The sequence below is a fragment of the Onychostoma macrolepis genome, chromosome 06, assembly GCF_012432095.1.
Source record: "Onychostoma macrolepis isolate SWU-2019 chromosome 06, ASM1243209v1, whole genome shotgun sequence".
NCBI lineage: Eukaryota > Metazoa > Chordata > Actinopteri > Cypriniformes > Cyprinidae > Onychostoma > Onychostoma macrolepis.
Window position 1 is genome coordinate 31,317,851 of NC_081160.1, and position 27,720 is coordinate 31,345,570.

General features: G+C 35.0%; 2 protein-coding genes across 3 annotated transcripts; one reads left to right on the forward strand and one right to left on the reverse strand.

Moving 5' to 3' along the window:
• The first annotated feature begins 1,835 nt into the window (after positions 1-1,835).
• On the forward strand, positions 1,836-27,613 carry rtf2 (replication termination factor 2). Its single transcript, XM_058779258.1, has 9 exons — positions 1,836-2,005; positions 3,234-3,328; positions 3,943-4,036; positions 6,179-6,318; positions 9,588-9,666; positions 20,669-20,782; positions 20,993-21,044; positions 23,854-23,928; positions 26,935-27,613. The coding sequence occupies exons 1-9, from the start codon at positions 1,937-1,939 to the stop codon at positions 27,132-27,134; spliced, it is 918 nt and encodes a 305-aa protein (XP_058635241.1). The 5' UTR covers positions 1,836-1,936; the 3' UTR covers positions 27,135-27,613.
• Positions 10,571-20,651, reverse strand: gcnt7 (glucosaminyl (N-acetyl) transferase family member 7). 2 transcript variants are annotated; one of them, XM_058779257.1, is made up of 4 exons: positions 19,884-20,651; positions 13,947-14,933; positions 13,704-13,799; positions 10,571-13,288 (listed from the first exon to the last, which is right to left on the reverse strand). In XM_058779257.1, the coding sequence occupies exons 2-4, from the start codon at positions 14,896-14,898 to the stop codon at positions 13,041-13,043; spliced, it is 1,296 nt and encodes a 431-aa protein (XP_058635240.1). In that variant the 5' UTR covers positions 14,899-14,933; positions 19,884-20,651; the 3' UTR covers positions 10,571-13,040. The 2 variants fall into 2 exon arrangements, with proteins under 2 accessions (XP_058635240.1, XP_058635239.1); XM_058779256.1 differs by having other exon boundaries at positions 17,773-20,651.
• Positions 27,614-27,720: the final 107 nt, after the last annotated feature.

Sequence of the window (27,720 nt, forward strand, 5' to 3'; positions counted from 1 at the left end):
ATTCATTGTCCGCAGCGTCAGAATTGCCATGAAAACGCTGAATGTCCAACTGCGTCTGGCCGTACACTCAGATAAGGAGTCGGTCAAGCCATTCCCAAAAGATATCAGTTAGTTAAAAGGACGAAACAGGCAACTTAACATGCATTAAAAACATTTTTCAAGCTTGTAGCACAGGTCTCTTACAAAAGGTACTGTGGTGGAAATGGGCCTACATGCTCATAAAACATGGTATTACCATGGTGCAGAGGTACAAAATACACGTTTTGTTCATTTTTGTGTAAAGTAAATAACCACCACAACAATTTTGTATATACTGTACCATGTTTTTGCACATGAAGCCTACCTTTCCAGATATCAAAATAGAACGTTCTGCTAAGGTTTCCACTATGGAAACGTTATTTCTGAATGTTCTCTGAACATGTTTAAATAATGTTTAAAGACAACATTAAGGGAAACATTCCATTTAGTTTTTTCAAACATATGGGAATTGCTTTTGAATGTTCCCTTAAACATCTTCGAGGAATGTCTTACAGGCTCAGCACCCGCCTACCTGCACTCACTATTAAGAATCTACATCCCCTCCAGAAGCCTGAGATCTGCTAGTGAGCGACGCCTCGTGGTACCATCACAAAGAGGCTCAAAATCACTCTCCAGAACATTCTCGTTCACCATTCCTGGCTGGTGGAATGATCTTCCCACCCATATTCAGAGTGCTGGATCCCTGTCAATCTTCAAGCAACAGCTGAAAACTCATCTCTTTCGACACTACTTGTCTTCACCCTACACTGAAAAAAACAAACAAAAAAAACTCTTTCTCTTTATTTATTCCTTCCCTTGCTAGCTTTGACTTATTTCAACAATGCCTGAGACTTGGTGTTACAAGCACTTCGTTTGTCGGATTGTCTCTTCAAGATGAATCGCTTTATGTATTCCCCAGTTATAAGTCGCTTTGGATAAATGACTAAATGTAAATGTGACCCTGGACCACAAAACCAGTCTTAAGTGTCAATTTTTCGAAATTGAGATGTATACATAATCTGAAAGCTGAATAAATACACTTTCAATTGATGTATGATTTGTTAGGATAGGACAATATTTGGCTGAGATACAACTATTTGAAAATCTGGAATCTGAGAGTGCAAAAAAAAATAAAAAATCTAAATATTGAGAAAATCGCTTTTAAAGTTGTCCAAATGAATTCTTAGCAATGCATATTACTAATCAAAAACGACGTTTTGATATATTTACAGTAGTAAATTTACAAAATATCCTCATGGAATATGATCTTTACTTAATATACTAATGATTTCTGGCATAAAATAATCTATAATTTTGACCCATATTTTTGGCTATTGCTACAAATATACCCCAGTGATTTAAGACTGGTTTTGTGTCCAGGCTCACAAATGTCTCATAAAAAAATATAATTATAGTTTTTGTGCTAACGTTTTGCCACTATTAATAAAGTATAGATAACTTTAAATGAACGTTCAGAAAACGTTCCCTGTTAGCTGGGCTGGTAGTACTATGGCATATTTGGTATTCATTTCAAATAACCGTGGTACCATTTCATTTAATTATTTTTCTTAGTGTTGTGTGTCAGGATAAATGACTAAAGAACAATATCTCTGAAAATATCGTTGGTCCAATTTTATTTTAGCTCCAAAATGTAGTCATTTAACCGTTTGTGAACGATCACTTCAGTTATATTGCCGCGTTAAAACCATATGCATCGATCGCCATCTAGTGGTCCCTGTCTGAAGCAGCATCTAACTGAGGTGTAATGCTTAAACCGCTCTCTAGGCGGCGGTGTCTAAAAAATACACGCAAACTCACCGCTGACGCTCTTCACTGAAGCTCCTCGGTTGTTTACAGTTTTGCCGTTTAGCTTCAGTTCAAATTCTCTCGGTAAAACCGTTTGAATCGCATTTTCAGCATGGGATGCGACGGCGGGACCATTCCCAAAAGACACGAACTGGTTAAAGGACCGAAAAAGGTTGAAAAGGTAGAGACGTTGCGCTAAACGCTCGATTATTGTCATAAACCTTATGAAGTTAGCATCTTAGCATGTCAATAGCTCGTGAGTTTAACATCTGTCTTTTCTTCAGCTGCTGTAGAATTTCAGTAAACTAAGCATGATTGAATGTGTCTTTAATACACCTTTATTTTCTGGACATAAACATGCTATAGTACTGAAACTCACGAACCATGGTGTTTAGATGGTGTAATGTAATCATGGTTTATGAATTTCAGTGCCATGGCATATTTCAAAGTATCACAGTATTACCATCTTTACTTTGTAGTACCATGGTATTTCTTGAAGTTCTGTTTACTAATTTATTACAGTATCAGTGAGAGTGTTAACGAAACAGCGCCGTCCTAAATGTTGAACTACTATGATTTCATTTATTTGCATATTCATAAACCCTAGTACAGATATTTTTCATAAGGGTTTATGAATATGCAAATAAATACAATGCGATTCACAAATAAATGTTAAAAGTTTACACACACACACACACACACACACACACACACACACACACACAAAAACATATGCACACAACTAAAATATTGTATGTGACCCTGGACCACAAAACCAGTCATAAGTGTCAGTTTTTCGAAATTGAGTTTTCTACATCATCTAAAAGATGAATAAATAAGCTTTCCATTGATGTATGGTTTGTTAGGATAGGACAATATTTGGTGCAAAAAAATCTAAATATTGAGAAAATCACCTTTAAAGTTGTCTAAATTAAGTTCTTAGCTATGCATATTACTGATTAAAAATTAGGTTTTTATATATTTACAGTAGGAAATTCACTAAATATCTTCATGGAACATGATCTTTACTTAATATCCTAATGATTTTTGGCATAAAAGAAAAATGGATAATTTTGACCCATACTATGTATTTTTGGCTATTGCTACAAATATACCCCAGCGACTTAAGACTGGTTTTCTGGTCCTGGGTCACATATTTAATGTTAAATATTTTAATATTAAAAGTATAATATTTATAATATTTGGAATTGATTTCTGTAAACGTGTAGCTATTTTAGCTCGCAAACTTTACAACATCAATTTATTGAATCTGTATTAAAGCTTTTTGTGAATGCATTTAATATTTGTATTAATTGCAATTACTTAAATGCCCTAAATATTTTTATGGGCCCTCTTAAACCAGACATTTGTTGTTGTGGTTCATAAATCTGAACTTTTGTGTTCTACAGGTAGATAAAAACGCAGAGCTTGCTGCCAAATGGAAGTACTGTGCGTTGAGTCAGGAGAAGCTGAAGCGGCCCATAGTCGCCTGTGAGCTGGGCAGGTACGTTATTAAATTATGCGCATGTTTTTGCTTATAAAGGTGATATACCATTAGCTAAAGCAGTTGTTATTTATTTATTCAGTAAGTGACCATATGATAAGCTGGATCAGTGCAACGTAATTATCGTTATATTGAAATGGGATTCATTTTGACAGATAATGACTTTCTGCCTTACATAACCTCTGTTCTTTAGATTTACCATTATTATTGCATAACAGCCAACCATTGTTTAGGTGTGGTATCTGAAATAAGATCAGACTAACCACCATGAATGGATCCTCACGAAAAAGATCCACAGTTTTCAATAGAATTTGAATTTTTTTGAATAAGCTTCTTTTAGCGACCAATAAGAGTGCTGAATTCACAGCTCTGGTTGGCATATTTAAATTTTTACCATATTTAAATCCATTCTGCTGAATTTCACTCGTGATGTTTGAATCAATGTGAAAAATTATGGTATTAAAATTATGAAAACTATTTTACCTGTACTAAAAAATATTATTGCCAGTATTTCGCATGCGTCTACAATATTTCTGTCAAAGCAATGATACTATAGTAGTGAAACCATGGTGAATTTTGCATTTTCTGCTTAAAAATAATTTTTCTTCCACCAGACTGTATAATAAAGATGCGATCATTGAGTATTTGTTGGATAAATCAGCGGAGAGGCCAAACACTGAGGTTGTTGCACACATCCGTAGCATCAAGGTCAGTAAACGCAGACAAATGATCATCATACTCTCAATGACAGCGTGTGGGGAAAAAAAGGGTTTCATCCGGTTATATGCCTGCACATGATGTTTAAACTGTATGTTTTTAATTTCATCATTGACTATGTTTACATGCACCCTCATAATGCACTTTTAAGTGATTTTAGCAATATTGCAATTAAGCTTTCCCTCATGTAAACACAATACTTCAGTCAAACTGATGCAGTTAAGCTCATAATCATAGTAACCATAATCACATTAAAATATGTGGCGTATGACGACTGAAAAAAAAAAGCATGTAAACAGGAGTGAAAATGTTTGCTTATGTCATGTAAATATCTAACTGCAATTAAGTCTTGATTATTGGAAATAATCACATTATCGGTGCACATGTAAACGTAGTCACTGAGATACTGTCATAGTTTTTATTAATACGTTTAATTAGTTTTTATTTTTATATTTTCCATGACTGTCGTATATACAGTGGGTACAGAAAGTATTCAAAATTTTTCACTCTTTGTTATATTGCAGCCATTTGCTAAAATCATTTAAGTTAATTTTTTTTCCTCATTAATGTACACACAGCACCCCATATTGACAGAAAAACACAGAATTGTTGACATTTTTGCAGATTTATTAAAAAAGAAAAACTGAAATGTCACATGGTCCTAAGTATTCAGACCCTTTGCTGTGACACTCATATATTTAACTCAGGTGCTGTCCATTTCTTCTGATCATCCTTGAGATGGTTCTACACCTTCATTTGAGTCCAGCTGTGTTTGATTATACTGATTGGACTTGATTAGGAAAGCCACACACCTGTCTATATAAGACCTTACAGCTCACAGTGCATGTCAGAGCAAATGAGAATCATGAGGTCAAAGGAACTGCCTGAAGAGCTCAGAGACAGAATTGTGGCAAGGCACAGATCTGGCCAAGGTTACAAAAACATTTCTGCTGCACTTAAGGTTCCTAAGAGCACAGTGGCCTCCATAATCCTTAAATGGAAGACGTTTGGGACGACCAGAACCCTTCCTAGAACTGGCCGTCCAGCCAAACTGAGCTATCGGGGGAGAAGAGCCTTGGTGAGAGAGGTAAAGAAGAACCCAAAGATCACTGTGGCTGAGCTCCAGAGATGCAGTCGGGAGATGGGAGAAAGTTGTAGAAAGTCAACCATCACTGCAGCCTTCCACCAGTCGGGGCTTTATGGCAGAGTGTCCCGACGGAAGCCTCTCCTCAGTGCAAGACACATGAAAGCCCGCATGGAGTTTGCTAAAAAACAGAGGATCCCCAAATCCAGGTGTGAAAAACTTGTTGCATCTTTCCCAAAAAGACTCATGGCTGTATTAGATCAAAAGGGTGCTTCTACTAAATACTGAGCAAAGGGTCTGAATACTTAGGACCATGTGACATTTCAGTTTTTCTTTTTTAATAAATCTGCAAAAATGTCAACAATTCTGTTTTTCTGTCAATATGGGGTGCTGTGTGTACAATGAGGGAAAAAAATGAACTTAAATGATTTTAGCAAATGGCTGCAATATAACAAAGAGTGAAAAATTTAAGGGGGTCTGAATACTTTCCGTACCCACTGTGTGTACAGTGATTTACAGAAGGCACCCACTAAAATGTCATTCAATGTAACAATATTTTCTATTTAATATATTCTATTAAGGATCACAGTGCAGCTCTAAAAGCTAATTAATTGTAATTTTAAATCTTCATAGATCTTTGCCACTATCATTTAGATCCCATTTGTCAGCTAGAAGTAATTAAAAATAAGATAGTATGATCACTTATTTGACTTGTATTTTGATATTTGATTTTCACAAAAGGTATTTGAAACATTAAAGTAGACAATTTACTTCTATACAATTCACTTAATATGGTTTTGATGCATATAAAATCACTTTTGTTGATTTAATTTGATTCGGACACCAAAATGGGACATCCTGTCTTTGATCCACATATAGTTTTTATTCACTTTTATTTAAGTTTCAGTTTTAGCTATTTTAGTACACCCCAAATGTTGCCTTGACAATTAGATGAAAAAAAAGTTTTTAGTAAACATTTCTATTATTTTATATTACACATTTTTTTTAGTAGTTTTAGTTAAATCTAATAAGCCTGGTGTGTTTGACAGGACGTGAAGGAGCTGAATCTGACAGATAACCCGGCGTGGGAGGGTGAGAGGCACAACATTAAAGGGGACTGTTATGAAGACATGCATTGTGCCATGTTTATCTGTCCTGTGGTTGGTCTGGAGATGAACGGAAAACACAAGTAGGACCACATCTTGTTCAGCCCACTTTTGACTTCAACCACAGCACAACTGAATCATACTTTAACAGGAAAGACCGTAGTTAAAGAAGAAGTGTGTGGTGTTAGTGTACTTCCCTCTATGTCAGTGTAATGTGAAGACTCAACTTTAAGCGAGCTAATCACTTCTGAAAGACATTTGGTGTTCAGGAAACTTTTTGAAAAAACAAAGCAAAACTAGTGGTGCCTAAATGACATGATTCACCTAAAATAGAATTAAAAGTTCAAATAAAGTTTTAGCCTATACACTGAAAATGTAGTATAATACATTGGTTGGTGGTAGTTTGGGTGTATTTTTTGTCACTATAAATTTCAGTAATGTAAAAATATCACCTGATCAGGTTGAATAACATCTCAAATAATACACTTTTTTTTTTTTTTTTTTTTAACTGCTTTTTCTCTGTTTTTTACTTTTAATTTTTTTTCTTTACATTTTGCTTTCAAATCATCAAGCCAGTTTGCTTGGTAGACTTGCAGTATTATTTGGACAGTAACTGTTTCTGCATAGACAAAAAAATATACACTTTCGTGTACAATATGGTAAATTGCTCATTAGTTAATGCATTAGGTATCATGAAATAACAATGAACATGTTCTATGGCATTTGTTAGTTTAGAATGGTCATTGTTAATGCAGTCATGGCCAAAAATATCGGCACCCTTGGTAAATATAATCAAAGGCGGCTGTGAAAATTAATCTGCATTGTTAATCCTTTTGATATTTTATTAAAAAATTCACAAAAATCTTACCTTTAATAATAATAATTTAAAATGGGGGGAAATATCATTATGAAATAAATGTTTTTCTCAAATACACGTTGGACACAATTATTGGCACCCCTAGAAATTCTTATGAGTAAAATATCTCTGAAGTATATTCCCATTCATATTCACAATTTTGAGCACTCTAGGGTGATTATGAACATGGAATTATCCAGCCATGGCTTCCTGTTTCACAGAAATATAAATGGGAGGGAAAACAAATCCCAAATTCCCTTAATCATCCGTCACAATGAGAACAACCAAAAAATATAGTTCTGATGTGCAGCAAAAGATAATTGAGCTTCACAAATTTTTACATCAAAAAGTTGATGTATTTCACTAATTCCATTCAAAAAGTGAAACTTGTATATTATATTCATTCATTACACACAGACTGATATACTTCAAATGTTTATTTCTTTTAATTTTGATGATTTTACAGCTCATGAAAGTCAAAAATCAGTATCTCAAAATATTAGAATATTATTTAAGACCAATACAAAGAAAGGATTTTTAGAAATCTTGGCCAACTGAAAAGTATGAAAATGAAAAGTATGAGCATGTACAGCACTCAATACTTAGTTGGGGCTCCTTTTGCCTGAATTACTGCAGCACTGCGGCGTGGCATGGAGTCGATCAGTCTGTGGCACTGCTCAGGTGTTATGAGAGCCCAGGTTGCTCTGATAGTGGCCTTCAGCTCATCTGCATTGTTGGGTCTGGTGTCTCTCATCTTCCTCTTGACAATACCCCACAGATTCTCTATGGGGTTCAGGTCAGGCGAGTTTGCTGGCCAATCAAGCACAGTAACACTATGGTCATTGAACCAGCTTTTGGTACCTTTGGCAGTGTGGGCAGGTGCCAAGTCCTGCTGGAAAATGAAATCAGCATCTCCATAAAGCTTGTCAACAGAAGGAAGCATGAAGTGCTGTAAAATTTCCTGGTAGATGGCTGCGTTGACTGTGGACATCAGAAAACACAGTGGACCAACACCAGCAGATGACATGGCAGCCCAAATCATCACTGACTGTGGAAACTTCACACTGGACTTCAAGCAACATGGATTCTGTGCCTCCACTCTTCCTTCAGACTCTGGGACCTTGATTTCCAAATGAAATGTAAAATTTACTTTCATCTGAAAAGAGGACTTTGGACCACTGAGCAACAGTCCAGTTCTTTTTCTCCACAGCCCAGTAAGATGCTTCTGACGTTGTCTCTGGTTCAGAAGTGGCTTGGTAGCCCTTTTCCTGAAGACGCCTGAGCGTGGTGACTCTTGATGCACTGACTCCAGCTTCAGTTCTCTCCTTGTGAAGCTCTCCCAAGTGTTTGAATCGGCTTTGCTTGACTGTATTCTCAAGCTTGCGGTCATCCCTGTTGCTTGTGCACCTTTTCCTACCCAAATTCTTCCTTCCAGTCAACTTTGCATTTAATATGCTTTGATACAGCACTCTGTAAACAGCCACACCTTTCAGTAATGACCTTCTGTGACTTACCTTCTTTGTGGAGGGTGTCAATGTTCGTCTTCTGGATCATTGCCAAGTCAGCAGTCTTCCCATTATTGTGGTTTCAAAGAACAAGAGATACCCAGAATTTATACTGTAGGGATGGTCATTTATTCAAACTCAAATGTAAATATTCTAATATTTTGAGATACTGATTTTTGACTTTCATGAGCTGTAAGCTCTAATCATCAAAATTAAAAGAAATAAACATTTGAAATATATCAGTCTGTGTGTAATGAATGAATATAATATGCAAGTTTCACTTTTTGAATGGAATTAGTGAAATAAATCAACTTTTTGATGATATTCTAATTATATGACCAGCACCTGTATGTAGAAATTAACATTAAATTGCTATATTAATAAATGCAGTAAAAATATTATTTATTGTTGAAAATATCATAAACAAAAGATTGTAATCTAAAACCAGCTCTGCTAGAGCTTTTCTCTAAACTAACTTTACTTGATGACATTTTGCACTAAGGTTTAGTTTGTTAATAGTAGTTAACTACATTAGTTGATGCTAATTTCAGTATTTGCAAACACATTTTTAAGAAACGTGAATGCAAACATTGAACAACTGTATTTTTATTAACTATAATTTTTTTAAACAATGAATATGTAGTTGTTAATTATAATAATAATAATAAAAGTTATTTATTTATATATATATTAATATAATTTTAATATTGAAGTCACATTGTTCGACATTTTGTTATCTAATGACATTTTAAAATGTGAATGTGATGTAAATGGATTTTCCATTCATATTTAGTCCAATACAGTAAAAATGTCAGTACTGTTCCCTGTGGTAAACACAAAAAACCCTATAGATACTCGCTTAAAGTTTAAAGCTACCAAGTGGAAAGTATATGTTCATCGTTCCACATTGTTAAATGTCTCTTGATATCTTCTTGTTTCCATGAGATGGTTGTTTTGGTTGTAATCACAGCGCTGTTCTGTCTGTCTTGAGGTTTTTATACCTGCAGACCTGTGGGTGTGTTTTCTCCGAACGAGCGCTCAAAGAGGTGAAGACTGAAATCTGCCACAAGGTAGGTGAAAAGCAGCGTTCTTGATTCACTTCAATCTTTCGCGTTTCTGTGGCCTGTTATCAGTCTCTTCCTTTTGTCTTTGTATAGGCGCTTTATTACAGCAGCTGTATGTTAATAATGTTCCTGAAACCTTAGACCATAAATGACCAGAGGCATAATATAATTCATTGTTTACTTTATGAAAATTGTCCACATACATAATCTTAGTTAAATGTCGATCAAAGGTCAGAGATAATGGTTTTCAATGGATCTTAATGTGTTTTCATTTAACGTTCAGTTTTTCATAACGGCTGTTTTGTTTATCTGCTGTCCTGCTTTGCAGTATGAGTTTTTCATAGAGCTTTTGTCTATATGTTTATGCTAATGCACATAATTACACAAATAATTTACAATAGAAAACAGCTATTTTTACTTGTAAAAATATATATATTTCTTATTTTATCCCTAATTTGCACCACAGAAATAAATTCTATTTTAAAATAAATTACAATAGAAAACAACTATTTATACTTGTAAAAAAAAAATATTGCTAATTTTATTCCTAATTTGCACCACAGAAATAAATTCTATTTTAAAATAATTTACAGTAGAAAACAGCTATTTTTAATTGTAAAAAAAAAAAAAAAGTGTGTGTGTGTGTATATATATATATATATATATATATATATATATATATATATATATAATGTATATGTATGTATATATATATATATATATATATATATATATATATATATATAGATATATAGATAGATAGATAGATAGAGATATTACAGTTTTACTGTATTTGTGATTTAAATAACAATCAAAAACATAAAATTAATTAAACACAAAAAATCTAATTATTCCAAACTTTTGAGTGGTATATATTAATATATTATTGGCACTAACGAATCAGATTTCTATATTAAAGCTGTACTTTCAGTTTGAGAGGGTTACCAAGATGGCCACTTTGACAGTATTTACAATGTAATGTGGCACACTTTTAGGTGTTTTATTGCAGACCGTGAGTCACAATTTCACCCTCTAGTCTCTCACATATATCTAGTCTGACAGTTTCAAATGTGGATGTGGATAATGAGTTGTTATCATAGGTGAAGATAAGCGCTGAGTTAAGCAGTCAGCAGCTCTGGTTGTGTTTTTCTTTGTCCAGGTGATTTGTCACCTTTCTCGTAACGTGTGCTCTTTGTGCTGTGTTTACGCTTGCGATTGGACAGAGTTGGACCGTGGCTAATGAGTGCGACTTGTCTTTCATTCTCAGTAGTGAATCATTAACCTCCCAGTCCCCTGGCTCGGTTTAATTGGTTTCAGGCTCAGTTAGCTTCCGTTTCTCTGTGGCATTTGTCTCAATTAATCTGAGCATTAAGGCGGAAATAGGGAAACTGCATCCTGCAGTCCATCTCCTCTCCAAACCGGCATAAACAGGTCAGATGTGCATGGCGTGCTGTGCATCGGCAAACAATCAGCTGTATTTGAATATAGAATATAAACCTCTGAGGGTTATTAATTTCCAAGCAAATTTTTAACTATTCTTGGTGCTGTTAATCATAACCTGTGGTTATGTATTGCGTTACATGTGTCTAGGTTTTGAATAGGCATTTTTCATTCTGTCTTTAACAACAGGGAAAGCTGACCAGATTGGAGGCTTCAACCTTTTTTTTTTTTTTTTCTTCTTCTTAGTAGTATCACTTAGAGCACAACTCGATTGAGGACTGTGGGCTGAAATAGATATTAAAATATATTTGTTCGATTTTTAACATATAATTTATTTTTTAATTTTTTATTTTTAAATCTTAAAATTAAAGTTATACTTCGGTGGCATGTTTTTTTTTTTCCACCCAAATTTTCATTTTATTTTATTTTTGATTTCATATGCTAAACTTTTTAACTTGTATAATAGCATTGATGCAAATACAGATATCTTAGGAGACTTTCACGTGTGAGTAGTACTTGGTCACCTGCTTTCTGTCCACCAGGTGAAATCTCAATGTTTAATAGAGTATGAGCACATCTCTCCTCAAAAAACACAAATTGAGAAATCATTTTTGTCTGTATTGCAAATGGATTACACATGGCAGTATATACCATCTGCTGTAATAGCACTTTGTGGTTATATTTTTGACTAAATGTCTATTAGTGGTCATGATGTAAATGTTTATGGCTATAATATAGGGATGCACCGAATATTCGGCCACCGAAAATTTTCGGCCGAAAATGGCCCAAAAGTGCATTTTCGGTTTTTGGCCGAAAGACTTTTATCACCGAAACAATACAGCCGAAATGTTGTGATGAAGCAAACAGAAATCGCGACCTGCACGTGCTTGTCTGAAGCAACATGTCTGCGGTGTGGACGGATGTTTTCAAATGGAGCGCCATTTAATACACAGAGCCGTAGTTCACTGACAAGCTACGCAATATCACGTTCAATATCGCGGTTTATCGCGGAAACTTCAATGGTTTCAGCCAAGAATTTTCATTTCGGTGCATCCCTACTATAATATGTTATTTTGTCAGCATCAAAAAATGTACATTGTTGTTAGCAGAGTATTGTTTTCTATCCAAGTTGCTAAAGAGGCACATTTAAGACCACAATGGAAATGAAAGTGCTTGATGTGTTCAGCTGTGGTTTTTATCAATTCAGTGCAGTTGACAGCACTGAAAATGAAGCACAAAAACTGAACATTATGAACACTGAGAATATCAGTGTTGAAAACAAAATTAACTTGAGCAGATGTTCATAATTTGCATACAAATTTACATATTGAAAAAATGCGGCTTACATTATGAAAGTATTACAGTGGCATGCCATAATGATGCTCACTAAACTTTTGACAAACGATTGGCTCTGTACGTCAGAAATTACAATATTTTCACAATTTTTAGTCAGTTACTGTGTATATCACAGTATATTGTCCTTTGATTGTAATAGCAGTATTTGTTGTATCTTGGATTTCGTCAAGGATTTTCATTCTTTATTATTTATCCACTTTAAACAGTGCATTATGCAGCAGTTAATAAATAAAAATAAATAGAAATTACGATTACTATTAACAGTACAACAGTTATATTACACTTCACTCACGTAACGATCAGTGTTCACGTTTTCAACATTTATACATCGCGAGCTGCATTGCCATGCGACGTGAATATCGACACAACAACTTTACACCGTAAAGCAGAAAATGTTCCAGCGAGGTTTCTATTATTTCTTCCTTCATGTCTACTGTGTCCATGTGAGATGGTACTTTGTCAAGAGGAAATAGTGTTTGCTCAGATATATATGTGAAATACAGGGTTTTGAGTGCATGCAGGAGTTTGCAAGCCTGTACGTAATGTGAATTTCACTTTCTTTGTGACGTTTCGTGGGTGTTTGCTCAGACGCAGTCCCCTGGTTTTAAAATGAGTGTGTTGTTGATGACTTCGACCTCTGTGGTGAGATGCCATGATGGTTGTATGGGAACCATAGCGTGCTGGAGAACTTTATGTCGGTGCCACAATTCTAGACAATCCAGGGCTTCGGGGAAGTTTGCGGTCTCAAATTTATTCGCAAACATGCTCTCTTTTTCGATAAGCCACGGCAAGTCGCCAATCCCGTAAACACAGATATCCCTGATGTATTGTCCTGTAGAAACAAAAACAACGGTTTTGGTATCCATAGACACAAGATTGCAGTCCTATGTTTACATGAAAAACAGACTGCTGTTGGGAAGATCTATGGTTAAACGGTCTTAAATAAATGCAATATTTATTTATTTAAAAAGTCCTAATTATCCCATTCTGCAAATTAAGGCCTAAAAAGCTAATTAATCAGAGCAGAAAAACGTAAATTCATAAAGTCATTCCATGAAATGTTACATGCACTGCATTTTTGTTTTGTTTTCCAACACAAATACCTTAAGCCTTTAAACAAGATATATTTATTTGGGATGCAACCTGAACATATTCAGACTTGTTTTCTGAGAAATTGTGAGTTTATACTTAAAACAAGAAAAAACAACAACAACGACAAAAAAACACACCCACACACATTTTTGTACCTTTACAGCCCTGGTGTACTGTTCCTTCTTGGTCCCTCCATTTGATTGCACGAATGTTACCTTCCCATTCGCCATCTACATAACTGCCAGGTGCTTCTGAGTAAACATGCAAGACCAATTTCATGATTGGGAGACCACATGCTTTCTGTCATCTATTTTTGTTATCTTGCTTAATCGCTGACTGGAATTGAGTCAACATGCATTTAAAGCAAACATACTCATGATTATTGCGTTCTGACTTACCTTTCATGTGGTTCAGCGTCACCCAGTAATGCTCATCTGGGCTGAAGGTGTCTCTAGACCACTCCAGCAAGTCTTTGGCCACCTTGTCGTTGAGGACGAACTCCACAAACGGTCTCGTCAAGGAATAATAGGCAGTCCCGAAGTACATCGTCAGGTTGTGAGGAGGTGGCCCCTTCTTTTGACCCTTGCCTTTTGGTGCCACATGGGTGCCCTTTACCTCTTCGTACTGAAACTCAGTCCTGTGCTTCATAGCGGGTGGCTGCTTGATTCCCGGCGTCATGTTCCTGTCTTTCCATTCTGGTCCTTGCATATACCGGACTAACTCCAGGTTGGTCTGGATTGGGAAGTCCTGGCCGCACAGATTTATAGCTCTCTTCCATTTTGTAGGATACTTCAGCAGGTCTTTCATGCAGTTGAGGTCAGCCTGCAGACGGGAAAAGCCAGCGTAAGTCACTTTTTCATTAACGGATGCCACAAAGACGTTTGGGAAACACCCAGCTAGGTTTCGGATGCTCGTCTTGTATTCCTCCGGTGCTTTAGCGTCTATGTGAATGCAGTAAACATTCTGTGGCACATAAATGGCTCTCAGTAGCCGCACAAACGTTTCCAGCTCTTTGTGTATAGTGATGATGAAAGCCAAAGGAAAGTCGTCTTCTTCTTTGCTCAGTGGCGCCGTAATAAAGTGCAGATCTGACTGCAATAGAGTGCAGTTTGTGTCCGGTTTGGTCTCATAGCTGATTTTCTTACAGTCTTTTCGCTGCCATGTAAACCCAGGAGTTGCAGGTGGAAGAATGTCACAGCTTTTGGGGCCTGGCGTGGTTTGGCTGCTCAAGTCAGTTGAGGGAAGCAGGGTGTTGGGTATTTTGGCTTTCAGGTAGATGGCGGAACATATTAGGATGCAGACTCCAAGGCAGAAGAGAAAACTGCACTTGGTGTTCTCAAGCTGGACCATAATAGTCCAGCATCTGAAAAGCAGCTACAGACCTCCTGAAACAGAGCAGAAGAGGAAAATATGAATAGAGGAAATTGTTACAACACGGGGAAGTGCTCAAATACCCCTTTATGTTAATCATTAAATAAGCACAGAACCAAGAAACGGTTCGTTAATCATGCTGATAAAGAAGTGAAAGAAGTCTCTTCTGTTCATCAAGTTTCAAAATACAGTGAAAAGGACAGTAATATTGTGAAATATTATAATTCGAAAGAAATATTTCCTGTGTATGTTAAACACATCTAGATATTTGAAATACTTATAATCATTTCAACATTTTTTTTTTTTTTTTTATCAGTGACATTGAAGTGAATCATGTCTCTACATGAAACTCAGAGGAGCTTTAGAGCACATGTTTTGGGTGGCTCCATCTCAGATGTGTTGTGAAATCATGGACAGAATTCATCATATCATTACATACATGGACAAACTTATTTTTTGAACCATTACTCCATTACTCAAGAGCATTTGTTGACTCTCATAATGACGCATAATGGTGCGGTCCCCTATCATACCATTTGACATTAACGCCAATTGCCTTTACATTTCTTGGAGGGTACAAAAGTCTTTTCCCACCTGGATGTAACTCTGTTGTGTCACTCTTTTCTAAGCGCAGCAACCCTTGGGTTTCCTTTTAATAGCACCCTAGAGAGCTGCGTTCACTGCTGGAGGTCCCAGTTGCTGGACACAAATGAGTTTTGGATATTGGTTTTGCGAAGTCATTTAATGAACCCTCAGGGGTTTATAAAACACGCTGACATTGTCCATTGTCACCTTAAAGAATGAAAAGCACACACCGTTCTATCAGCATCATGTAGTGTGTTCATTGTGTGACTTATTACACTTTAGCTCGAGTTTAAGATATTGCTATCAAATCAATTCTAGTTTAAAGGCATCCAGAAGATTGCAAAAAAATGGTGTGATGAGATTTCAAGAGCTACTTTTGGATGACAGCACTGTATGACATAATGGTTCCTTAGAAGGTGTGACCGAGTTTCACTAAAGATTTAGTGTCTTTTAGTGTGATTTAATGTGGTTGGCTTAAAGTACGGTTTTTTGCGACCAAAAAAAAGATTAAAAAAATGGGGTATGAAATGATTTTTGAGTATACTTAATAAAACAGTTTAAAATGATTTAACAACTTATTTCGCTTAGTATGTTTATGCTTTTAAGAGCATTATACTGCATCACCCCAGAATAATTTTACTATTGTAGTGAGACTATTGTAGTTTTTAATAATATTCTTATTTTTATATTTTCTGTTTTCATTTATTTTTGATTTATTTTAGTGTGTGTTTTTGGCATTTTATTTTCATTTTCTTCATCAGTTCTTTGTTTATGTGCGACACGAGCATTGCAAGTTCTGCAGAAAATAGATCAATATGGCAGGATGCTGTGGTTTTGCTTATTGCTTCTAGGTAGAAAACAAATGTAATTCTGTTGACATGCATCATCAACATCTTATTTAAGAAATATAATTGCCCAGGTGAAAAACAAGTACACGTCTACTAACACTAAAAATGATCCTTTAGTACTTCTTAAGATAAACTTAAGATCATCTAAGTGTACTCAGCTGTGCTATTTTGAGACACCATGAATATGAACTAACATGCGCTTTTAACATACCATCTTTGTATTTAAAAAATGTATTTAGCTACCACTTGTAGTACACTTGAGTGTACTAGTGTATGAAAGATGGCTTCAAGTGTACTATAAGTGGTAACTAAATACATTTTTTTAAATAAAAAGATAGTATGTTAAAAGTGCATTTTAGTTCATATTCATGGTGTCTCAAAATAGCACAGCTGAGTACACTTAGATGATCTTAAGTTTATCTTAAGTACTAAAGGATCATTTTTAGTATATTAAGTACTTTAAGTACATTATGGAAGTGTACTTGTTTTTCACCTGGGTGTTCAAATGCGAACACCATGAGTTATAAAACATTTTGCATTATTAAAGTCCTCTAAATTTATCTTCTTGACCAAATTGTAGCATAGGGATGTTGATGCACATTTGTTTTTTGGGTAACATAATTAAACAGTAACCGATGACTATAACTGATGGCTGTATTATACAATATTGACTGTTGTTGTTCTTTTGTACAGAGTGATGAAAGAAAGAATCCAAGTTGACACCTTGTGTACTCACCACTTAGCTGATACATTTATTAGGAATAGCATTATCATGAATGGTTATGGGTGAATTGTAAGAACAGTAGTCCGGCCTTTGCAAATTTACTAAAGAAAACTTGTGCAACTTCTACTTTAGTGGAATCTTTTACATCAAGCATAACTTGAACAGTAAATTTAAATCAAGTGTAGTGCAAATGTATAGAGTTTTGTAGTCTAGGAAGTCTTGACTATTGATTGATTAAGGAAATGTTTAAAAAGCACATGAACTTGAACTTTAAACTCATTCCAGAGTGGCGTTACTGTATTAATCACAATGCTATATATTAATCACTTCCTGAACTCTTAATATGTATGCTTTCACACAATCTCAGTGCCATTACATGTTTTTTTTTTTTATAGAAAGATGATTCATTTTCTAAATGTCTCAGTAGCTGTTAGATAGCAAATGAACTAAAGCACCTTCTAAGATAACGAGTATACAATCAAACCTCAGGCTTCAAGAGTAACAGATTGGTATCACTAACAACGTGTATTTTTTCAACTCTGACAGTATAACCAGCCTTTATACATTAGAATTTTTTTTTTTTTGTAGTTAAAAAGCAAAATGGCTCTCCCCTACACATGTTTTGGTTTCTGAAGCATAAACATCAAAAGTGCATTAGACACAGGCTAATAAATCCATGAGTCAGAGTGTGCTTACCTTTCAGCTCAAGCCGTTTCCACTCCTTCAAATAGGAAATGGGATTAAACATTCACAAACGCGCTAACATCCGCATGACCTCTGTTTAAAAGGCTCCTCCGTGAGCAGAAATCCCTTCCGAGTGCTTACTATCAGAGCGTCTGTCTTTCTCTGAGAGAGAGTGAAACTGCTCAGGGTGTGAGCCGATTGTTGCTGTTATGATGTCGATGTGTGTGACTGTGGGCTTTGGCTGCTCAGTAACACTCCCCATGGGAGGACAGGAGGAGGAGCCTGAGCAGGTGAAAAACGGTTGGCCCAGCCCTTGTTGTAATTTGCACCTCTTTTGCTTTTTAACACTCGTATCTCATGAGAATCGTGTTGTCGTCAAGCATGGCGTTTTTCATCTTTAGCACAATGTCTAACCAGTTCTGTAACCTGTTGTATTCAGCAGAACTGGTTTGATGTTTTATGTGGTTTCAGATTTACTCTCAACTAAAGTGGTTTTATTGGTCCTGAATGCCTTTCATGCACAGAGGCAGTGGGGAATTAGTTGCAAAAATTTGTAAATGAATACTTGCTAATTCTGTTATAATTAGGTCAGTCCTTTTACTATGTGCATTTTGCCATTCAAAAATAACAAAAGAAAAAAAATTGCTACTTTAGCAGTCCATATAATAGTAGCTTTGTGTAAATAACAGGCTAGAATTTTACATTTTTATTGCAGAAATGCTTGTTAAATTTGGAATAATATGCATTGGAGGAAATTGTGCACAATAAGATCAGGAATGTGGGAATTAGTTATCAATTGGTTCAGTTTTAAACAAATAGTTGTTGTCATTTACTCACTTAGTTAGATTTTTTGTATTTTGAATTTGAATAAGACTATCAAGCTTAAAAAATAACAAAGCTAAAAATATATAGTAGCCTAAATAACTGGCCAAAATTGTGCATTTTTACTGCAAAAATGCTTGTGGCAATTATGCACTTCTAGTTACTTTTAGAAACGTGGGAATTGGTTCAGTCTTAAACAAATAGTTGCCGTCATGCATAAAAATGAAAATTCTGTCATCATTTAGTTGTTTATTTTGATCACTTTGCATTTTGAATGTGAACAAGGATGGTCAAGCTTCAAATAACAAAAAACTCAAACAAAAATAGCTATTTTAGCAGTCCATATATGTATCTGTGCAAGTAGCAGACCAAAAATTTTAATTTTTATTGCCAAAGTGCTTTTTAAATTTGCAGTAATGTGCATTGAGGAAGTTGTGCACAATCAGATCAGAAAGTAAATCATTTTGATTTTCATAATGACTTGATTACATTTTTAAACAAATAGTTGCTATCTTTTGTAAAAATGTAAATTTTGCCATCATTTTGTCATTTATTTTGATCGTTTGCATCTTGACTGTGAACAAGGAAATTTGGAATAATTTGCATTGAGGAAATTGTGCACAATAAGATCATGAATGTGCATTCAGAAAGTACTTGAGTCAATTTTAATTACTATCATGCATAAAAATAAAATTCTGTCATCATTTAGAGTAGATATTTATTTTGATCATTAATATTTTAAATGTGAGCAAGGACTGTCAAGCTTCAAAAATAACAGTAAAAAAATAGCCTATACTAAATTTTATAGCAAAAAAAATAAATAAAAGGGAATTGTGCACAATATGATCTAGAAAGTGAATGGTTATGGTTAGTGATTTTTGTATGGTTTCAGGTTGACTAAAGCAGTTGTAGTAGTCTTAAAGAATGGCTTTCATACACATAAGTAAGGTGCAGTTTGTTGATTTAATTCTTAAATTAATTCTTAAAATTCTGTAATCATTTAGTTCTTTAGTCATTTGCATTTTGAATGTAAACAAAGAGTGTCCACCTTCAAAAATAGCTACTTTAGCAGTCCATGTAAAGCAGCTTTTTTTAGAAACAAGACCAAAATGTTACATTTGTGTTGCATTTTTTGTTTAATCTGCAATGACGTGCATTGAAGAAATTGTGCACAGTAAGATCAGGAATGTGTAGTAAGGAAGTAAATATTTTGAACAGTTTTGATTTTTATGTTGACTTTAAAGCATCAACCAGATTTAGTTTAATAGATGCTGCAGATTTTTTTCTCTCTCCAGCTTTACCTTCATAATCTTCATCTCTGTTTGCTCTCTCCACCTCCTGTTCTCTTCTTCAGATGCTTGCTTTGCAGATAAATATGATTCCAGATGCATTGGCTCCTTGTTTTTTCCCGACCTGAGCGCAGAGACAGAAAGCAACTGACCAGTAGTGAGCCCGAGGGCTGGCTGCCTTTGCGTTTGCTGATGAGTGAGAGAGATTAGCGCTCTTGTGTGTGAGAGTGCTGCTCGTGTGCAAGACAATAGCTGCTGCTGAATGCCTGTATCATTGTGTGTGCATTTGGCTTTTGGTTAACTTAGTCATCAGTGCAACATTTTTCTGCTTTTCAGGCAAAGCCATCATACCTGCTTTATGACCTGTTTAGTGACATATTAGCAGTTCTCCAGTTTGTGCACTTTGCTTTCAGACAGTTTTTTTTTTTTAGGTAATTGTGTATTATGATAGTCATAGACTACACTTACAATTTTTAAGTTGTAAATAATGATTATTGGAGCGTGTTTTACAAGAAAATGCTTTTTCAGGTTTTCTACCTTAAAATTTTACATTTAATTCAATGTGTTACTTGCCATTTCTTTGTAATTGTTTTTGTTTTTATTTTGGATTATTTTAATTTATTTTATTTTGTTTTTTATTATCCGTATGTTTTTGTCTTTCTTTCTTTTCTTTTTTTTCTTTTACTTTTACTTTGGTTTTTGTTGTTGTTGTTTTTTGTGCCAAAACTAGTCATTTAACAGTATTTTAATTTTTGCGTAATTGTAATATTCACGTTCTTGTGTCTTTTTTTTAATAGTGTGGAGATCCTTTTCATGAAGACGACCTTGTGATGCTGAATGGGTCTAAAGAGGAGGTGGAGAAGCTACAGAAGGCTATGGAGGAGCGCCGATTAAAGGCTAAAACTGCAAAAGTAAATTGATGTCTTGCTGATATAGAATTGCAGTGGTCTTTGGGATGTGCTTGGTGGAAGCTAAGATTAAAATTCATATTCTAAATGTAATTTCTAAGAAATGAAGAAATGAAAATGCACCCTCAGCAAACTGAATGATCAAAAACTGCTTTCACTTCCTTTCTTTTCCCTTACTAACACTTTAGGCATTTTAATTTTTTTTCTGTGCAGAAATCAAAGAAGAGCAAAGATACTAAAGTCTCCAAGTCGCTGGATTCAACAGGTACAGTAAAACATACTGTTTGCATTATAAATCACATTAAAGTTTCCGATCAGTGTGTAGAATTTCTTGTACAAAGGATCAGCAAAGCAGTAGTTGACCTAGAAATGAAAATTTGGTATCATTTACTCACCCATTCCAAGCCCTTATTCATTTCTTTCTTTTCATGTGAAAGACAGTTAGATGGAGTTTGAAATTGTATTTCCTGTAAAAGTGTAAATACATTTCATTGTCCACTGATAATCATCAGCGCTTCACCACAGCTGTCAAATGTTTTTTTGTTTTTTTTTGTGGCATGTCACAATCAGTCATGTGACGGATTATTCGATGCCACTGTCTGTGATGTAAAATACTGAGCAATGTCAAGACAAGATATTTAAACATAAATGTTACATTTAATATTATTTTACTATTATTTATACACTGTTATAGATTGTTTTCATATTGTAAATTACATTTTCTTTTTAGATTTTTATTTTTGAGCTTTGCATTTTTAATAATTGCATTTTTAATTACATTTTAATAATTACATACACACACACACATATATATGTATATGTATATATATATATATATATATATATATATATATATATATATATATATATATATATATATATATATATATATATATATATATATATATATATATATATATATATATATATATATATATATATATATGATTTATTTGGTTTTGTAAGACTTATAATATAAGTCATATGAGCTACTTTTGTGATGCTGTTTTATCCATTTTAAAGCTGTTATACAGCAGTTCACCATCCGCTTCAGTTCTGCTTTAAAGTTCATTGTTTGAGCTGTTGAGTTATGATTAGGAGTGAGATTAGGAGACTTTTCTAAGTAGAAGAATGTTTAGATTTGCCTCACAGCTGTAATTCCTGTGGGTGGATGTTTCTGTATGTAAACAGCCCCTGTCCATTTGCGCATATTGTGTGAAAGTTGTATCTGGTTTATCGGCTTTACTGGCATTGCATCATCAAGACAGCTTTGTTGAAAGATTGAGAGAGACTTTAAAAGAATGAGACATTCAATCTCACTAGTCTCATGTTAACACCTATAATGGCACAATAGACCTTTATCAGTGTTCTCACTGTAAGGACATTGATATCGAACAGCATTAGATTATAATTAACTCAAAAGTTAAAACTCAAGATAACTGCAAATGCATACTGGAACAATGTGAAGCTTGTGATGAACATTTTAAAGAATAAAAAGCACTTCCCTGCCAGAATTGCCCGTAGACCTTCATTGCAGGTGGAGTTTTTAATAAACCGAAAGACGAGTTAAACGAGGTCCGTGGTAATTGGAATTACATCACAGGTGCTGTGGCTAGATATTGAATCCATAACATTCCTTTCATCTTTATTACCAAGTACGTGAGGAATTAAGGTTAAACTTTGTGTACAAATGACTGACAGGAGTTATCAATGTAGGACAAAAGTCAATATTCACTGAAGCTTTTTATCCTTCAGTATGAATCAGGCTAAAGTATAGTTGACGTGATTATCCGTGAGATAATCACAAATCATCTGAGGTTATCAAAACTATGACAAAACACAGACACAAATACAAATTCAATTAAAATTGGAATGAAACTGTAATTATCCATAACTTTTTATTGATGCATTCAGAGAAGGGAAAACTGCCTGCCTTTAGTCGTGCTTAAATAGATGTTGTCTTTAAATTTCTTATATATGCAGCAGTCATTCATTTTTCAGTTGTCAGCTATAAAATATTTAAAGAAAAATAAAACACAAACATTCTTTAGACATGTTTCTCTAAAGACAGCCAGATATCACAACTCAAATCCTCTTTGTTTGCCCGACTGAAATGGGGAAGCCACACTGGCTGCATTTACTGCACTTCATAAATGTGCTATGCCATGTTTCCTGTTTCCTGTTTGCTGTTTGAGTGTATATTAACTTTAAAACTTTAACTTGAAAATTTAAAAAAAAATGCAAATAACTACCGTATTGTCCCGAATATAAGACAATGTTTTTTCCTTGGAAATACATCTGAAAAAACGCGTTCGTCTTATATTCGGGGTCTAGACTTTGACATGTCAATAATACACCCACAACAATAGGTGGCGCCAAAAACGCATATAACGAGTGTGCCATGAAATATGTAATATAATGTGTGTTGTAAAGATCGCGAGTGAAAACAAAACAAAAAGAAAAGCTTACAGCGGCACGAGTCGTGACTGTCATGTTAGCCTGATGGGACCAAACGTCCTCTGTAAGTGATTTTAAAACATAAGACAGTACCCAGATTTGAAGACTACAATAAGATTTCACGTCTACTGATAATAACATTTTGGTAGGCTACTATGAGATGGATAGCCTAAATGTTATATAAATCAGATGGGCTACCTGTTTTTTTTATGGTATATCAAAAAGTGTATATTTTTCAATGTCATTGTTGGTACATTTTACCAGTGTTTACCATACTTTCAAAACAAAAATTAAAATAGGAAAAATATGCAATTTGAAAATAATTTAAGAAAAAAAATTGTTTTACAAAGAGAAAAACAAACAAACAAACAAACAAGAAAACAAGATTTGGTTTTCAAAAAGCCTTTTTCCAAAAGGTACATCTGGAAAAAGGGGGGTCGTCTTATAATCAGGGTCGTCTTATATTCGGGACAATACGGTAATTTAAAATATTAATAAAAACTCTAATATCTCAGTGATACTAAAATAGCACTGGTTTGAACTACTAATTGTAGTAATTTATTAAACTAGTACAAGTACTAAATATTGTTTTCTCTCTCTCTCTCTCTCTCTTGCAGGAAGCTGTGACACCTCAGAGACTAAATCTTTACCACTGAATGGAGAAGGCAGCAGTGGAAGCTGCAGTGATTCAGGTATCCCAGCATGCCAAGAGTACACAAGGGCTAGATGCACATGTTAAATGGAAATGGGTGTAAATGTTTTTGAAAGCACATTCATATCAGTGTTGGTTTCAAAAATGTGGAGTCTGTAGATGTATTTCATGACTTCTCCTTAGGGGTGGGAGAAAAAATCGATTCTCTGATGCATCGCGATTCTCTCTTCAACGATTCTGAGCTTGTTTTTTTTTTTCAACATATGGCACGTGTGCGTGCTAGAGACGCAGCAGGCTTCATTGCACAGAATTTGCGCTGTGAGACACGTGCACATTGCTTGACAGTGTGTGCTTCCACCTGCCGTGTTTTACTTTAGATATGCTTTCATTTATACCGTTTGGAATGCAGTACTATTGGATGCACGAAACTCGCACACAGACTTTCACGTGTGCTTTGTGTTTGTTTGTCCTGAAGCTCGATTGCGTCTGCGGTTAAATGCACTTGCAGTTTTGAATACTTTTATATGAAACTGATACACACACAGTCAGTTATGTTTTCAGAGCAGGACAAAACATCTGATATATCGAAATAGATCTGTGCATTAGTCTGAATGCAACCTGTTAAAGCTGCCACTGTTTATGATCTCATCAGTAATAATCAAACGGCAATAATGATGAGGAAAAAAAAAAACATAACCATTGTCTGTAAACTTTCGGATACTTAAAGAACACTTATTGTAAATATATAAAATATTATATAAAATTTGTATTATATAATAAAAAAAAAAATAATAAAGTAAATTTTGCACAAAATAAATTTGATATAAAATTTACGCATGGTGATATCGAGTTGATAGTGATAATCGTAATTGAATTGAATCGTGAAACCAGTGAAGATTCACACCCCTAGCTATGTTTAAGACGGCAGTACTGACACACAGAGATTCCAACTATAAACAAAAAGCATTGAAACTGCAATTTTGGTTAAGATGTAAAGTTGTAAAGAAGTATTTGCACAGCAGAAGAATTAATTGGGGAAAAAATGTAGATCAAGAATCGTTTTGGAATCGGATCGTGAAGTGCCTGAAGATTCCCACCCCTACTTCTCCTCTTGGTAATCTGATGCAATTTCAATTTCAAAAGAAATATATTGCTGCATTAATTCCCGATATTATGCAACATGGTCAGGTCATGTGAAACCATGGTGTTTTTACATAGTAGGCAGTAAACACACTAAATAGTGTGCTGAAAGCAGCTTATGGTAGTATGCATTCGTAATATTCATCTGGACAGTAGATGGCAGCAGAGGAAGTGAACTCATGTTAGGTTTTACGACTCCAGCACAGGCTTTAATGTTAGTGAATGAAAGGTTTTTATTTAACTGAATTGACCTTTTGCTGGAGTATATGATGCATATTAAAATAATTATATATACTACTGTTCAAAAATCTGGGCTGAGTAAGATTTAAAAAAACTTTTTTTTTAAAAAGAAGTCTCTTATGATTACCAAGGTCAAAAATACAGTAAAAACAGTAAATATTGTCAAACATCATTACAATTTAAAATAACTGTTTTCTATGTGAATGTATTGTAAAATGTAATTGATTGCTGTGTTCAAAGCTGAATTTTCAGCATCATTCCTCCAGTCTTCAGTGTCACATGATCCTTCAGAAATCATGCTAATTTGCTGATTTGCTTCTTTAAGAAACATTTCTGATTGCTTCATGTTTTTGTGAAAGCTATATCTGTCAACCTGTATGTGCACATTAGGTTTAAAGGCTATAATCTAGAAAGTCTTTAAAATAAGAATATAATCTTGTGCAATGAGGACAGTCATGCAGAATTATGAATAAGGGCACATGTAATGTTAGTTTGCTGAAAAAATGCTGGCCTCAGGCCATCGAAGAGTGTGTTTGTTCATGGGGACAGATTTGGAGAAATGTAGCATTCCATCACTTGCTCACCAGTGGATCATCTGCAGTGAATGGGTGCCGTCAGAATGAGAGTCCAAACAGCTGATAAAAACATCACAATAATCCACACCACTCCAGTCCATCAGTTAAAGGGATAGTTCACCCTAAAATGAAAATTGTCATTAATTACTCACCCTCATGTCGCTCCAAATCCGTAAGACCTTCGTTCGCCTTCGGAATACAAATTAAGATATTTTTGATCAAATCTGAGAGCTCTCTGACCCTCTGTAGACAGCAATGCAACTGAAATGTTCCCAGGTCCGGAAACTTAGCAAGGGCATGGTAAAATAGTCCATGTGACATCAGTGGTTCAACCGTAATTTTACAAAGCTACGAGAATACTTTTTGTGCGCAAAGAAAACAATAATATAATTTATTCAACAATTCTTCTCCCCGAGTTATAGTCTTCTGCCATTTTGAAGAGTATCCATTAAATGTAAACAGCGTTGTTTACGTTGATTTACGTTGTTTACGTTTAGTGGAGACTCTCCAAAATGGCGGAAGACGGGTAACTCGGGGAGAAGAATTGTTGAATAAATTATTTTTTGTTGAAAATAATCCATAATGATGCTTCCTCCCAGTGACAAAGTCCATCTCCTGTTGTCCTTTCACTTCAAAATCCATCAACATATTGGTTTCAGTCTGTTTTGTCTTGTAAATGGTGCTTGATCAGTGCAGATTTCTCTCCTGATTCAGACCAGACAACTAGTATTATAGCTGGAAGCAATAGTTTGAAGTTTAAAATGTTTTAATAATAGATTTCTTTCTCACAAATATGCAACTTCTGTTGTGGTGTGGATTATTGTGATGTTTTTATCAGTTGTTTAGACTCCCATTCTGACGGCACCCATTCACTGCAGAGGAACTACTGGTGAGCAAGTGATGGAATGCTACATTTTTCCAAATTTGTTTCAATAAAGAAAAACAATTTTTTATCAATTTTCAGCTAATTAAAATTTTTGGTTGAACCCATTCCTTTAAGAATGGATGTTAAAGATTGGTCTGCCTCAGGAGAAGTCATGCATTTGTTTGTTCAATAAGTCAAGCTGTGCTTGTCTTTTTTTCCCACTCAGCTCCGGGACCATCCACATCCGGCGAGTGCTCTAAGACGTTAAAGGCCCCCGCGGGACCCATCGCTGGCAGTAAGAGATCGATCCAGGAGATGAAGGACAAATCTGAGACCTACAAGTCGATCTTCACTTCCCACAGCTCTGCCAAACGTACCAAAGACCAGATGTCCAACTGGGTCACACACACGCCTTACCACTTTTGAATGTGTTCTTCTTAGTGAAGCTCGCTCTCTAGTGGTCAGGCTTTGTAGGAGCAACATTCTGGCTGGTGGATTGATGTATTGTTTTTAGCCAATTTATTTTTTCACCATTGCATTTTATTTACCTTTATAAGATTATCTTAATTTAGTTGCATGCTTAAGTGTTAATTTTCAGTAAACCCATGTTGGCTTGAGTGTTAAATGTCTTATCCATTATCATTTTTTGACTGGATTGTGCTTTGCAGCAGCATCTTGTTTTTAACCACTTTATTCAGGTTTAAACACGAACTGTATTGCAGTAAAAAACAAACTTAAAGGCAGATAACTTTGTTTTCCTCCTCAGGAGCATAAATGCATGTTCCTAAAACGCTTGATCGTTTCTTGTTACAGTATCACAGAAATAACCTACTAGTTGCAGTTGTTATGTATTGTACTTTTAAACATGCATTATTTGTGAACACAATAAAGGTCTGATCAGGGGCTTCATGCACTCATGATTTTTGAGGGGGCACTTGGGGGGGGGGGGTTGGGTGTCATGTGACACAGCAGCCAGGATAGCAGTGTATAACTGATATAGGCTTGTGTTTCA